The sequence below is a fragment of the Diaphorina citri genome, unplaced genomic scaffold, assembly GCF_000475195.1.
Source record: "Diaphorina citri unplaced genomic scaffold, Diaci psyllid genome assembly version 1.1 scaffold1708, whole genome shotgun sequence".
In the NCBI taxonomy this organism is placed as follows: Eukaryota; Metazoa; Arthropoda; class Insecta; order Hemiptera; family Psyllidae; genus Diaphorina; species Diaphorina citri.
Genome location: NW_007379134.1, coordinates 47,761 through 63,561, shown reverse-complemented (window position 1 = coordinate 63,561; position 15,801 = coordinate 47,761). Strand labels below are relative to the sequence as shown.

Sequence of the window (15,801 nt, the reverse complement as noted above, 5' to 3'; positions counted from 1 at the left end):
TGTGACGACCATGAATCCTCTCTGAGAGAATCCAGCAGTGTGGGAATCTATACCGGATACAAGAATAAGAAACTCAAGGTATGTTAGTAGAATAGAATAGAATATCTTGTTTATTCTACTCAAATCCAAACTCCTGTATTGTGACGACCATGAATCCTCTCTGAGAGAATCCAGCAGTGTGGGAATCTATACCGGATACAAGAATAAGAAACTCAAGGTATGTTAGTAGAATAGAATAGAATATCTTGTTTATTCTACTCAAATCCAAACTCCTGTATTGTGACGACCATGAATCCTCTCTGAGAGAATCCAGCAGTGTGGGAATCTATACCGGATACAAGAATAAGAAACTCAAGGTATGTTAGTAGAATAGAATAGAATATCTTGTTTATTCTACTCAAATCCAAACTCCTGTATTGTGACGACCATGAATCCTCTCTGAGAGAATCCAGCAGTGTGGGAATCTATACCGGATACAAGAATAAGAAACTCAAGGTATGTTAGTAGAATAGAATAGAATATCTTGTTTATTCTACTCAAATCCAAACTCCTGTATTGTGACGACCATGAATCCTCTCTGAGAGAATCCAGCAGTGTGGGAATCTATACCGGATACAAGAATAAGAAACTCAAGGTATGTTAGTAGAATAGAATAGAATATCTTGTTTATTCTACTCAAATCCAAACTCCTGTATTGTGACGACCATGAATCCTCTCTGAGAGAATCCAGCAGTGTGGGAATCTATACCGGATACAAGAATAAGAAACTCAAGGTATGTTAGTAGAATAGAATAGAATATCTTGTTTATTCTACTCAAATCCAAACTCCTGTATTGTGACGACCATGAATCCTCTCTGAGAGAATCCAGCAGTGTGGGAATCTATACCGGATACAAGAATAAGAAACTCAAGGTATGTTAGTAGAATAGAATAGAATATCTTGTTTATTCTACTCAAATCCAAACTCCTGTATTGTGACGACCATGAGTCCTCGGCCACAAGTGATTGTCCTTAAAAGAAGACCCTAATCCTTCCAACACGTTGAATACGTACGACTTTTTCAAGTACACGAAAATACAGAAAGGAGGAAAGATAAAAGAAGGGTATGATCAAAATGAAAATGAGTTTTATTTCGCAGGCGAATGAACATATTAATGAAAAAGAAATAACCAAAATGAAATCATCTTGTTTTGTGTTGACAGGTGAATATCAACATCCCCATGAAGACGGAGCTGAAGTTAGAGCAAGAGACCACTCACAAACACATAGAAGAAGATAGGAAGCTACTCATTCAGGCCGCTATTGTTAGAATTATGAAAATGAGGAAAACACTGCAGGTAAGTGTCTTTCTTTTTCTTCGCCTTTTACCGTGTTCAGACGGGGTCGACGTTTTTCGTCAGCCTCTCAATCAGCCCTAACAAGGGTGATTGCCTCGGGCTGACATTTGGTTTTGGCTTCAAATTTTTACGAGTGGATGCCCTTCGCACTCAACCTTTGCTATTTCTTTAGCAAGGGAAATTCAGAGTGGTATACTTCCTGTTTAAAGTCCCCCAGTCAGACTAATCGAAATTGTCTGTATAAAGATGTTCGTTTTATATGATTTTTTAGCTTAAAGTCTTAAACTATTGCTTATTTGTTCTCTCTTCACAGCACCAGCAACTTGTAGCCGAGGTTCTCAATCAGATCAGTCTCAGGTTCAAACCCCGTGTGCATGTTATCAAGAAGTGTATTGATATTCTCATCGAGAAGGAATACCTAGAGCGGACAGAAACACACAAAGACATGTACCACTATTTGGCGTAAACCCCTCGTCCTCTCCGCGTGTGTTTAGTGAGAATGGTGTACATACGTGTGTAAGTAAAACTAGTCTTCTTCTTCTTCTTCTTCTCCTCCTCCTCCTTCTCCTCCTCCTTTTTCTTCTCCTCCTTCTCCTCCTCCTCCTTCTTCTTCTCCTCCTCCTCCTCCGATAAAACCTCTTGAGCTTTACATAGGAAGCAGTAGGCAGCGGTCGCACAGCTCGGCAGCGCTGCCGGGTCGCGCTGCCCGGCAGCTAGGATCGGAACGCCACCTTTAGTCCCAAATAATCTTTTTTACGTTCCTTATTTTTTAACCTTTACCGATAAAACCTTATGAGCTTTATTGATGTTTTGATTTCGTTTCGTTTTCAGATTGTGTTGTTATGCAAGGCAGCCCCCGGTGAAAACTCGGGATATTTTAGCCGGAACCGTTTTTTCAACATGACGTGAGAAGGATTTTCATGGCGATTGCGTGGTTTCAAAATGGCGGCCACTCGCGGAATTCATTCGATAGAAACAAATGAGATATCGGTCGTATGTAATCAATACCGGAGTGCTAAGGGTTAGGTGTTAGGTGGTAGAAAATACCTGAGGTATTAACTTCACCTTGCGATTGCGTGGTTTCAAAATGGCGGCCACTCGCGGAATTCATTCGATAGAAACAAATGAGATATCGGTCGTATGTAATCAATACCGGAGCGCTAAGGGTTTGGTGGTAGAAAATACCTGAGGTATTAACTTCACCTTGTGGATAACTTACTCAAAGGAGTTTGTTTGTCTGCGGTTTTCCGTTTTGAGAGCTTCAATGAATTCGAAATGCATTCAGTCAAATGGAGGGTACCTATAACCCTCGTTGTTCAGGAAGAAAAGAAAATAAACCTTAGCAGTTAATAAACAAACAGACAGACGGACGTTGTTTGTCTGCAGTTTTCCGTTTTTAGAGCTTCAATGAATTCGAAATGCATTCAGTCAAACGGAGGGTATAACCCCCGTTGTTCAGGGAGAAAAGAAAATAAACCTTAGCAGTTAATAAACAAACAGACAGACGGACAAACACAAAAGCCAAGTTCATGATTTTTATTCCCAATGAATTTTCAAGAGACTTTTCTTACATGACTCTTAAATGTGCACGTTTCCCCCCTCCTCCCCCTTGAACTTCGAAAAAGAAATGGTATCTCTTTAAGGCTGAATTCAGTCCTTTGCCGTTGACACAACCTAATAAAATTACATACTTAAATATTATTAAAAACGTCCTTTGGAATAGAACATACCCTACTTATACTGCCAGAATGAGACTAGAAAGTCCCTTACTCTCGCAGTCTAAACAAGGTCCTATGTATTTGGTACCAAAAATAAGGAGAAGAAGACATAAATTCTATATCGAAGGAAAATAATAAATAGTTTAACCGAAAAAAAAAAGAAGTTAAAAAACTCCGTGATGGAATCTAGCTTCCCTCCCTTTTATAAACTTTCTTGAGGTATAACCTCTCCCCCTCTATCACTATTGTACATAACCTCCTCTCGATTTCATTTACAGCCATGACCTCAATCTGGGTGTAACTCTCGGTTTAAGCAATCTGATTGGCTAACATTTTTGAAATCAACCAATCAGGTTGATTTATCCAAGAGAAACCGAAAACTCAGATTGTGGCCTCGGCTATTGGTGATGTTCATAATCGATTTTTTTCTCGATTGATTTTCAAAATCGATCTTTTTCTAGATCTAGATTGATTTTGAAAAATTGATTTTTTTCTCTCGATATTTATCGATTATTGAAATTTCGATTGTGCACCTCACTATTCGATTAACTTTCATTTAAAAAAAAGAATGAGACTAGAAAGTCCCTTACTCTCGCAGTCTAAACAAGGTCCTATGTATTTGGTACCAAAAATAAGGAGAAGAAGACATAAATCCTATACCGAAGGAAAATAATAAATAGTTTAACCGAAAAAAAAAGAAGTTAAAAAACTCCGTGATGGAATCTAGCTTCCCTCCCTTTTATAAACTTTCTTGAGGTATAACCTCTCCCCCCTCTATCACTATTGTACATAACCTCCTCTCGATTTCATTTACAGCCATGACCTCAACCTGGGTCTAACTCTCGGTTTAAGCAATCTGATTGGCTAACATTTTTGAAATCAACCAATCAGGTTGGTTTATCCAAGAGAAACCGAAAACTCAGATTGTGGCCTCGGCTATTGGTGATGTTCATAATCGATTTTTTTCTCGATTGATTTTCAAAATCGATCTTTTTCTTGATTGATTTTCAAAATCGATTTTTTCTAGATTGATTTAAAAAATCGATCTTTTTCTAGATCTAGATTGATTTTAAAAAATTGATTTTTTTTTTCTCGATCTTTTATTATTATTGAAATTTCGATTGTGCACCTCACTATTCGATTAACTTTCATTTAAAAAAACCGAACGTTTCATTTTCTCCTTAGGTATAATTTTGTATTTTTGACATTGGATATAATAAAAAAACAAAAAACTCTAATTATTATAAATAAACTTAGTAATTTTCAATCTATTATTTACCTATTGTAAAAAAAAAAACAAAGTTTAAGTTAATTATGTTTTTAAAAAAGATACAAATAAATAAATGGAAAATTTTATTTATAAAAAAGTGCTCTTTTTCTTTAGTCTTATCTGGGCTGGAACGTCCACCGCTTACTAGAGTGGACCTTCAAACCCTAACGAATTGAGTCACTTCGTCTAATTACAAAATAGTAGTTAAAAAAGAAAAAATAAAACTTCTGTGACACTTGATTACGTCGCCAAGGCCTTCAAGGAACAGATCTGTGCTATTTTTTTTTCTGAATTTTTTCCCCCGCCTTTCTTCCAGAAGCTTTCAAATTGCCGTTACCAGAGTGACCAAAAAAAAAGTCGATTTTTGCACCATCAAAAAACCGGTAGAAAAATTAGACATACGAAAAAAAAAAAAAAAACTTCCAGATAAAAGCAAAGGACATAACGGATATTTTCAAATAAAAAAAATACACACAATTTCAAACGTATCATGGAAATATACAATGCCGAAAAAAGGTCTGTCTATTTTCTGAAGAAGCCTTCAGTTGAAAAAGGCTCTTGTTTCAAAGGCCGTAACTCTATCGATAAAAAAAAAAAAAAAATATAAAATAGTTTTCTTTCATCCCATATAGAAAAGAAGTCGATTGGATAAAATTTAATTTTGTGATTTTTCAAAGACTTTGCGTGGACGTTTCCATCTGTAAGTTTATTCACTCTCTCTAATGTTTCGTTTTTCTTTACTCCAATCTGAAGTTTTTTTTTGCCTGCCTTGTAAGCGCTATTTCGAGGGGTTGAATACCGACCGCGGCAAAGTTTTTCCTATACGGATAAGGTTGGTTCTCGGAACGGCTGGCTTTCTCCTATCATGTCTTCCTTCTCTCTTTAATTTCGGGATGATAAGACCTCAGTAGTTCCCTTTAGTACCTTTTATTTTTTAATCTCTCCCCCCCCCCTCCCTGTTCTTTGGCATATAAATAAAGGAGTGTTAACTGAAAACAAAGCTAGATCAATGTGAAATTCCAACTAAAATTAAAATTATGGTTTTACTCGTAAATTTAAAGTTAAAATTATATTTCCTATGAAACTAGGTGTCAATAAAACGATCTATTTAAATGTAAATAAAAATATTCAAAACCAGTGGCGTGTAACATGGAATCTAGGAAAGCACCTCTTCCTTCTTCCTAACGAAGATAAAGTGTTCTATGGAAAACTATGGATAAATCATTCCAGTCATTATTTTCAGTGCTATCAGTATTGAAAGACTGTCCTACGGAGTTCTTCGAAAAAAAAAGTAATAAAAAACAAATAAAGGAATTTACAGTCAAATTTGTCTAATGGGGAATCCAAGGGACTGGTAATTTTTTCCCCGTTCATCCAGATTTCCCAATTACAAATGAGGGGGCCACGATTTTTTTTCTTCCTACCGAAGATAAAGTGTTCTATGGAAAACTATGGATAAATCATTCCAGTCATTATTTTCAGTGCTATCAGTATTGAAAGACTTTCCTACGGAGTTCTTCGAAAAAAAAGTAATAAAAAACAATAAAGGAATTTACAGTCAAATCTGTCTAATGGGGAATCCAAAGGACTGGTAATTTTTTCCCGTTCATCCAGGTTTTCTATTTATTTTTAAAAAAAAAGAAAGGAAGGAATTTTACATTCTTCCTCGCAAAAAAAGAAAAAAGAGAAAATACCTATGGACTTGCTTCAAATGCAAACTTTAAACATACATCTAAAAGTATATAAAAACTTACTTAAATAAATAAATTCTTATGTACAACATACATTATATTTCTATATCACAAGAAACAAAACAACATATTTTATGCTTAGATATCTTAGATTTTTATCTGTCTTTTATCAAGCGTGCCGGGAGGCGCGCGACCGTCAAGAGTTCGAAGCGTCGCACTGCCCGGCCTATATTAACGCGAAATAGAGTTTTATGGGTTTTCGGCTATTTTTAAAAAGCTATTCTCCATTCACCAAAAATCTGGTGTGAACATCACACGACTTTCCTTATCCTATTGAATGATCCTTATTTGGGTGTTCTTCTACCCTAACTTTTACAATATTAGTCGGTATAGCTGAGGCCTCATCCTCAGGACAGACAGACACACGGACCAATGGCTGAAACTTTGGTTTTAGGCTCTAGGGAACTCAAAACCAGTTTTAGCACTAAAAACTCACCATCGAAAATTTGACCCGATTACATTAATTTCCTTCCTATAGGATAAGGAAAGTAAAAAGCTAGACGCCTCCTCACATTAAATTCAACTAGCAACACGCGATTGACCAGATAGTCACCTATCTGGATACCAACCACGCGGAACATAACTTCAGTTCAGTGAACCATTGGGAAATGGTACATTCAACGGGGGCCACAAAGCGACTTTACACTCGGTTTAGCCAGCCTAGTTAGCTTAGTTGTTAGTGCGTCTGCCCTGTAAGCGCTAGGCCGCGGGTTCGATTCCCGCCCGGGGCGGATTTTATCCTGATGGGATAATGTTCGTTCTCGGAACGGCTGGCTTTCTCCTATCCTGTCTTCCTTCTCTCTCCGATTTCGGGACGATAAGACCCTAGAGTTACAGTTCCCTCTGTCAAACCTCTTAAAAAAAAAAAAAAAAAAAAAAAAAAAAAAAAAAAAAAAAAAAAACAAAAAAACAAAACTCTTTTTCTTTACTAAATTTTTCGCTGTCACAGTCCAACCAAATTTTGTTTCGCAAATTTTCTTTGGCAGTTAGTTGCTCTCTAACTTTTTACGGTACTTTTTACTCCAATTATTTTTTTACTTAAATTACTTTCCGCTTATTTTTTTCCAAACTAAAATTTTTCTTTCATTTAATTTTTCGTTGGTAGTTTCGAGCAGCTGTGCATCAACTACGCCAACGAACACCTGCAGTACTACTTCAACCAGCACGTGTTTCAATACGAACAGGAAGAATACAACAAGGAGGGTATTCGTTGGCGCCATATTGAATTCTCGGACAATACGCTGTGTCTGCAGCTGGTCGAGGGGAAACCCAATGGTCTCCTGTGTGTTCTGGATGATCAAGCCAAGTAAGTTTTGAATAGAATAGAATAGAATAGAATAAGGAGGGAATTCGTTGGCGCCATATTGAATTCTCGGACAATACGCTGTGTCTGCAGCTGGTCGAGGGGAAACCCAATGGTCTCCTGTGTGTTCTGGATGATCAAGCCAAGTAAGTTTTGAATAGAATAGAATAGAATAGAATAAGGAGGGAATTCGTTGGCGCCATATTGAATTCTCGGACAATACGCTGTGTCTGCAGCTGGTCGAGGGGAAACCCAATGGTCTCCTGTGTGTTCTGGATGATCAAGCCAAGTAAGTTTTGAATAGAATAGAATAGAATAGAATAAGGAGGGAATTCGTTGGCGCCATATTGAATTCTCGGACAATACGCTGTGTCTGCAGCTGGTCGAGGGGAAACCCAATGGTCTCCTGTGTGTTCTGGATGATCAAGCCAAGTAAGTTTTGAATAGAATAGAATAGAATAGAATAAGGAGGGAATTCGTTGGCGCCATATTGAATTCTCGGACAATACGCTGTGTCTGCAGCTGGTCGAGGGGAAACCCAATGGTCTCCTGTGTGTTCTGGATGATCAAGCCAAGTAAGTTTTGAATAGAATAGAATAGAATAGAATAAGGAGGGAATTCGTTGGCGCCATATTGAATTCTCGGACAATACGCTGTGTCTGCAGCTGGTCGAGGGGAAACCCAATGGTCTCCTGTGTGTCCAGCGGTAGTTGGCCGTTCCAGAACTCTATCAATTTCTCTCTACCCATGGAGCTGGAGAAGTGTGTGCACAAGTTCACCAGCTTCTACTCCGGCCGACACAGCGGACGAAAGCTCAACTGGCTCTACCAGATGTCTAAAGGTGAGTGAAACAGTCAAAATCCTCTCCTTTAGGTGTTGGTTGTACACAGGGCTCGACAAGGTTAGGCTATGCTACAAGGGGTCGAGTGGATTGGAACACATCACATGCCTTCAGGCACATTCCATTTGTCCAGGGTCTAGGTTTTCCTTGCCCTTGGGATCAATTTACTTTGAAGAATCCAGTTACTGATGAAATTTGTAAATATGAGAAATAGTTTTTTTTTTTTTTTCAAAGTTTAAAGAAATCCCATTTTTCGTTCGTTTTCCATTTTTCAAGCCTACACATTTGCATAAACACCACCTCTTATATGATCACTCATATCAAGAGGTTTGAGGGAACTGTAACAATAGAAGTCTTATAGTCCTGAAACCGAAACGAGAAGAAGGATAGGATATCAGAAAGCTAGCCGCCGTTCCGTTCCGAGAACGAACCTTATCTGTTTAGGACTTGGGATTAAATTCCCTCCGAAGCCCTTGAAATATTTGCAATTGAAAAACGAGTGCAAATCTTTGTCGATGGTGGGATTTGAACCCTGAACCTTCTGCATGGCAATCAAGCGAAATATTTGCAATTGAAAAACGAGCACTTTTCCAATACCAAAGAAGGTGACAAGTGCCAGGGTAGGAGCTGCCAGGGAAAACACGAGTAAGTGTTTCCGGATTCGTTTCCTATCTACACCTTCATGGAGGAGGAATGTGACCAAACCAAACGCTGCTGGAGCCTGTTGAGAAAATAGTTATTGTGATTATAGTTCCATGTAGGAAGTCGCGGGTTTGATACCCACCATTGATTTAAAAAAAAAAAAAAAAATGCATTTTTATTTTGATTGCAAATATATAGTACCTATATGTTTACGACTTTGTTTCCTATATACACCTTCATGTAGGAGGAATGTGACCAAACCAAACGCTGCAGGAGCCTGCTGAAGAGAAAAATGGGATTTTAATAGTATTTGCATACAGAAAATCCCGGGTTCGATACCCGCCGTTGTTAAAAAAACCCTCTTATTTCGATTGCAAATAGTGTATTTTTACGACTTTGTTGTGTAGATAGGAATCTCCTACATAGATTCCTATTTACACGTTCATGTAGGAGGATGTGACCAGACCAAATTCTGCGGGAGCCTGTTGAGGGGAAAACTTAATTGTGTCAAGGAAGAAGGTTGGTTGGAAGATCTCCCCTATGGTTAGGTAGTAGAGCTCCCTCAGGAGAAACTTGCCATAATCCCATGAATTATATTGCTTTTTTTTTTTATGAAACACTTATTTCATTTAGACTGCACGTACGACTAAAGAGTCTCTTTTTGTCAGCAGTTCCAAGAAAGGAGACATTTTTCAAATACAGGAGAAAGAGAAATCCTCGTTTATTGGAATTGCTGACATGATGTTTCGTGGATTCGTGTAAGCTTAACCCATCCTTTGGCACATTCGCCCCTACACCACAAATGATGTTTACAAATTTATATGTATTTATTTTGTATTTATATGTATATACTTTTTGTTACCATCTGTAAATAAAGTTTGATCCAATTGTGTAATAATAATAATCAGTTGCGCTTACTTGGGTGATGTTTCAAAGCCATAGAGCAGGAAAAATGAATGTTTGAGGAAGTCCATACCTTGGCTAGGATTGAACCCACGCCACGCCCTCCTGATTACCCGGCGAGCGACCACTACGCCACCGAGGCAGAAATCAAGTGTTGAAAAATTTTCACTTACTTTTCCAATACCAAAGAAGGTGACAAGTGCCAGGGTAGGAGCTGCCAGGGAAAACACGAGTAAGTGTTTCCGGATTCGTTTCCTATCAACACCTTCATGGAGGAGGAATGTGACCAAACCAAACGCTGCGGGAGCCTGTTGAGAAAATAGTTATTGTCATTATCTGATTACAGTTCCATGTAGGAAGTCGCGGGTTTGATACCCGCCATTGATTAAAAAAAAAATGCACTTTTATTTTGTTTCGTAGATTCGTGTAAGCTTAACCCATCCTTTGGGACATTCGCCCCTACACCACAAATGATGTTTACAAATAAAATACTTTCAAACCTGTGTTCCTCAATTAAAATACATTATGCTAAATTTTTACGACCTGACTTGGACTCGAACCCCGAACCTCGTACTCACCTTGTGCAGCATAATAGCAATGAACACAATCATCTCCACATCAGTATGTGTGGTGGTAGCTGCCGCTCCTAATGCTACGCCATCTACAGCCGAGTGAACAACCAGGCCAAGTGTGGCTGTGATCTTTGCACTGCTTACTCCGAGACCACTTTCAATATCTGGAGGGAAAAAATAGAATACCATTAACATTCGTGGCCGAGTGGGTATCACACTTGGCTTGCGCGCAAGAGGCCCGGGTTCGATTGCCGGCGGGGCCGAGGTTTTTTTCGGCTCTTTGCTTGGAGTTCAGGGTGCACTCAGCCTCGTGAGGACAATTGAGTAGGTAGCTACTTTAATCAAGTAGCGACCAGTGGCGGCATTACCAGTGTAAAAAGATTTTTGAAATACTTGGAGATTTTTTTCCTCCAAAGGAAATAATAAGACGGATGCACAGTGGGCCTTTGAAAATTGTTTGGAAAAGCGTATTTTTTTTAGATTTGTTTTTCTTTTAAAAGCGCTTTGATATTTTTAGGCATCAGTGTTCAAAGAAAACTGAATAGATTAATTCTCTCTCCTTGAAAAGTAGGGATACAAAAGTAGATACATAAACACACATTCGACCCAAGTGCACATAGTAAGTACGTGAAGATAGTGGGAAGTAATGGATTTGGAGAACTGGAGGACTGGGCAAAGGAAGCACTTTGTACAAGCTTAACCCATCCCTTGGGGCAAATTGCCCCAACACCTAAGCCTCAGAGTGGGCTTTTTGTGTATGAAGCTCTTAGTAATAGAATAGAATAAGAATAGAATAGAATATACCTTGTTTATCCTGCCAGAATGAGACTGAAAAGTCCCTTTACTCCCGCAGTCTAAACAAGGTCTTATATATTTCATAGGTATAGTTTAAACATATGTAGATAAATAAAAAACCTTGTTTAAATATTAAAAAAAAAGGATAGAGGAAAAAAGAGAACAATATTAATCGTAATATGGTCCTCAGATGACCGGAGGGAAAAATACACACATATGAAGGTACCTACCTATTATGTAAGTACCTAGGTACCTATAAGGTATATAAGGTACCAATTTTTATGAAAAACAATACTTTCTCGTTACATATTATGTAGCATAGCTTCGCTACCTATTTGTAATAGAAAGCAAAAAAGGTCACTGCATTAAAAAATATCATAGTATGGGGGGGAATGCATCTATTGAACGTTAAAAAGGTAAAAAAATTGCTAGCAGGATGTGGATTGAATTCACCAAGTCCCGCTTGTACCGTCCTACCATCCCATTCCGATGATACGGGATGACACCCATCCCGATACTAATTAGTACCATTAGAGCTGTAAAAACCGCTGCTATGAAATCGCCGTGTACGGTCATTAAAATAGTGACGATGTTCATTAAACAATAAAGTTCGGGGAACGGGTGGCGCCGAATTGCTGGGCTAAGTTGGGATAACCAGCAGCAACTTCCAAACTCTCCAAAAATGGGTTAAGTTAGCAATTGCTGGGTGGCATGTGCCCCAGTGCCACCTAGTCAATATTCTCATACTGATGCCACCTAGTAGTCAATTTCTCATATTGATGTCTCCGTCAATATTCTCATACTGATGTCTCCATCAATTTCTCATGCTGATGTCTCCGTCAATTTCTCATGTTGATGTCTCCGTCAATTTCTCATGCTGATGTCTCCGCCAATATGTCTGGAATTGAGCCCCGAAATTTCGCGGAACTACATGTTATCCGATAAGCACCGAATTAAGCCTCTAGACCTGTTTTTTGGTAAAAAATGATAAGGCTCAATTTTTTTACAGCTGTTTAATTATTGATTTGGTCAAATTTCGACGACCAATAATAGTCATTATTATAGATTTCGTATATTCTCTCATTGGAGGATGAAATACCCGTCACAAAATATTGGTGGATAAAGTCGTCTCTACATTGTCTTCCCTCAGAGGTAGGTAAAAGTTTCGGACTCAATTCGGGTGCACCCCGGGAGATAGGGAAAGCACAAAAAAAATAAACAAGTATTATTCTTTAAACTCATAAAAGTTCACTTTGTTTTTCATTGTAAAACCTTTATTATTGACTAGGTATATTAGAAGAAAGCGCCGTTCCGAGAACGACACACTTCAGTGAGCCTGTCGGGCAAAACCTGTCATGCAAAACCTTACGTGAGTGTCCGGTCTTTCAGGGTGGACGAGATATCTTGGAGAGATTAATATATTTATTTTCCAATCCATTTTGGACAGCTGTCTCTCGGGAGAGAAATGGCTATCCAGAATGTCCTACGTCAAGCTGTCATGTTAAAGGTCTCACCTGACAATATGTCCCACATTCCTGCCGTCTGAAAAATTCTACAAAAAAGTTTCGTCTGCTAAAACCTTACGTGAGTGCCCGGCCTTTCAGGGTGGACGAGAGAACTTTTAGAGATTGATATTTCCAATCCATTTTAGACAGCTGTCTCTCGGGAGAGAAATGGCTATCCAGAATGTCCTGCGTCAAGCTGTCATGTTAAAGGTCTCACTTGACAATATGTCCCGCAATCCTGCCGTCTGAAAAATTCTACAAAAAAGTTTCGTCTGCTGAAAATGCTGAAATTTCACCAATGGTTATTGAATGGAGTAGAAGAAAATCAGCCGTTCCGAGAACGACACACTGTCGGGCAGAACCTGTCATGCAAAACCTTACGTGAGTGCCCGACCTTTCAGGGTGGACGAGATAACTTTTAGAGATTGATATTTCCAATCCATTTTAGACAGCTGTCTCTTGAGAGAAATGGCTATCCAGAATGTCCTACGTCAAGCTGTCATGTTAAAGGTCTCACTTGACAATATGTCCCACATTCCTGCCGTCTGAAAAATTCTACAAAAAAGTTTCGTCTGCTGAAAATGCTGAAATTTCACCAATGGTGAAGGTCATTCTTGATTTTTGTCCAAAGGTACCTTCGTTGTCTGTGATAATAACATCCTTTTCCCACCACTGAATTTGAGCAACCTTATGCGTGGTTGACATCTGGACGGGTGAACCAATGGTTAAGGTCATTCTTGATTTTTGTCCAAAGGTACCTTCATTGTCTGTGATAATAACACCCTTTTCCCACCACTGAATTTGAGCAACCTTATGCGTGGTTGACATCTGAACGGGGGGCTGTCAGCAACAACACGGGGATATATTTTGTATAAATGCCTGGTATCTATTTGAGTATGCAATACGCAACACAAAGACAATTCTTAGTGGAGATGTCTGGTTTCCCTCCTTATTCCGATTTTATTCTGAGTCCCTTCTTCTATGAAAGCCTTCGATTCTATTCAATTCTATTCTATTCAAGGGGTTATCCATATCTATAAATATGGATAATGTACAGAGCTTCTCAGTTAATAGATTTTCAATAAAGTAACATCGCCTCTTTTGTATACAGGCCATATTTTTATGACCCCTTTACAACCGACAAGATTGATTAGCTTTTGATAAAGAATAGAGAGAGAGAGAGAGAGATAAACTAGAGAGAAAGAAAGTCTGCTTAAAATGCTGAAATTTCACCAATGGTGAAGGTCATTCTTGATTTTTGTCCAAAGGTACCTTCATTGTCTGTGATAATAACAGCCTTTTCCCACCACTGAATTTGAGCAACCGTATGCGTGGTTGACATCTGGACGGGGGACTGTCAGCAACAACACGGGGATATATTATTTTGTATAAATGCCTGGTATCTATTTGAGTATGCAATACGCAACACAAAGACAATTCTTAGTGGAGATGTCTGGTTTCCCTCCTTATTCCGATTTTATTCTGAGTCCCTTCTTCTATGAAAGCCTTCGATTCTATTCTATTCAAGGGGTTATCCATATCTATAAATATGGATAATATACAGAGCTTCTCAGTTAATAGATTTTCAATAAAGTAACATCGCCGCCTCTTTTGTATACAGGCCATATTTTTATGACCGCTTTACAACCTACAAGATTGATTAGCTTTTGATAAAGAATAGAGAGAGAGAGAGAGAGAGAGAGAGAGAGATAAACTAGGGAGAAAGAAAGATATATGATATAGAGGGGAACGAATAAAGGTAAGAGAGATGAGAAAGAGAGAGGGAAAGGAGAGCACAAAGCACAATACTTAAAAGGAAGAAAACAAAAGAGAGAGAGAGAGTAAAGACAGTGAAAAACAGAGATGGATGGGGGAGAGAGAGGAACAAAGAGGAAAAGAGAAGGAAGGAAATAAGAGTTTAAGGGACAATAGAAGGAAGAGAGAGAAAGAAAGTGTGTGAGAGAGAGGGAAAGAGAGAGGGAGAGAGAAGGAAAGAGAGAGAGAGAGGAAGAGAACGAGAGACAGAGAGAGAGAGAGAGTTTGGAATATCCCAGATGCTTCAATCTGTCAAATGCAAAACTGTCCTTTCTCCTCCTATTCCTTCTCCTTCTCATTTTGCTCCTCTTTCTCTTCTTCGTCTTCTCCTCCTTCTTCTTCTTCTCCTACTCTTTTCTTCTTCTTCTTCTTCTTCTTCTCCTTCTTCTTCCTCCTCTTCTTCTTCTTCTTCTCCTCCTTCTTCTTCTTCTCCTTCTCCTTCTTCTTCTTCTTCTTCTCCTACTCTTCTCTTCTTCCTCTCCCCCCTCCTGCTTCTCTTCCTCCTTTTTCTCCCCTTCTTTCTCCTCCTCATTTTCTCCTCTATTCCTTTCTCTGTTTTCCATCATGTTTTTTCTCTTTTCTCTTCTATTCTCTTCACACCTCCAGGTTATAAAGAACATGGTGGTTGTCCAGAACCAGACATCCATTTGGGGACCAGTCGCGTAGCCTCAGAACAGTACTCTTCAAGTTTTCTTCACTCGGACAAACGAAGTTTGTTCTCAGCTTAAAATGGACGGTTTTGCATCGGAAAATCATCGTGAAACATAACTTTCCGAAAGGGACACGTTCCGGATTGTTTATGATGACAGTAAGTTATCTCTTGCTTGAAGTTGCTTGCTTGCTTGTCTCTCTGGTTGAAAAGAACAAGCTCAAGTCCTCACAATGGTTGACTGCGGTTCAGGCCGAGCCAATTAAACATGGCCACAGGTAGAGACCATCATCCTAATGTATGGTTGTCCTTAGCAGGATATTCGGGGTTGATTCCTGGCAAGGTCGAAGTTTTGGCGGCCTTGTGTATGATGACACGTTTCGGATTGTTTATGATGACAGTAAGTTATCTCTTGCTTGAAGTTGCTTGCTTGCTTGTCTCTCTGGTTGAAAAGAACAAGTACAAGTCCTCACAATGGTTGACTGCGGTTCAGGCCGAGCCAATTAAACATGGCTACAGGTAGAGACCATCACCCTGATGTATGGTTGTCCTTACAAGGATATTCGGGGTTGATTCCTGGCAAGGTCGAAGTTTTGGCGGCCTTGTGTATGGGTTTCGGCGTGCACTCAACCTCGTGAGGATAATTGAGCCACCCCCTCCTCCTCGCAATGAAACATCTGCTACCTATATGGTGTGGTGA

At 39.0% G+C, this 15,801-nt stretch overlaps 2 protein-coding genes across 2 annotated transcripts; one reads left to right on the top strand and one right to left on the bottom strand.

Annotated features, from left to right (window-relative positions):
* Positions 1 to 779: 779 nt before the first annotated feature.
* LOC103516948 (cullin homolog 1-like) lies at positions 780 to 2,323 on the top strand. The gene is made up of 4 exons (XM_008481941.3): positions 780 to 912; positions 1,203 to 1,337; positions 1,651 to 1,853; positions 2,169 to 2,323. Exons 2-3 carry the CDS (start codon positions 1,221 to 1,223, stop codon positions 1,801 to 1,803), a joined length of 270 nt encoding a protein of 89 aa, XP_008480163.1. The 5' UTR covers positions 780 to 912; positions 1,203 to 1,220; the 3' UTR covers positions 1,804 to 1,853; positions 2,169 to 2,323.
* Positions 2,324 to 9,296: 6,973 nt separating this feature from the next.
* Positions 9,297 to 12,665, bottom strand: LOC103516953 (zinc transporter ZIP9-like). Its single transcript, XM_026829214.1, has 4 exons — positions 12,647 to 12,665; positions 10,344 to 10,501; positions 9,839 to 10,073; positions 9,297 to 9,334 (listed from the first exon to the last, which is right to left on the bottom strand). The coding sequence occupies exons 1-4, from the start codon at positions 12,663 to 12,665 to the stop codon at positions 9,297 to 9,299; spliced, it is 450 nt and encodes a 149-aa protein (XP_026685015.1).
* Between the last annotated feature and the right edge of the window lie 3,136 nt (positions 12,666 to 15,801).

Excerpts from the sequence above, each read along its gene's own strand:
- LOC103516948 (XM_008481941.3), top strand. The coding sequence starts at position 1,221 with ATGAAGACGGAGCTGAAGTTAGAGCAAGAGACCACTCACAAACACATA. Across the intron at positions 1,338-1,650 it reads AAATGAGGAAAACACTGCAG|CACCAGCAACTTGTAGCCGA; the intron begins GTAAGTGTCTTT and ends CTCTCTTCACAG.
- LOC103516953 (XM_026829214.1), bottom strand. Across the intron at positions 10,074-10,343 it reads TTGCTATTATGCTGCACAAG|GCTCCCGCAGCGTTTGGTTT; the intron begins GTGAGTACGAGG and ends TTTTCTCAACAG. Across the intron at positions 9,335-9,838 it reads TGGGTTCAATCCTAGCCAAG|AATTTGGTCTGGTCACATCC; the intron begins GTATGGACTTCC and ends AGGCTCCCGCAG.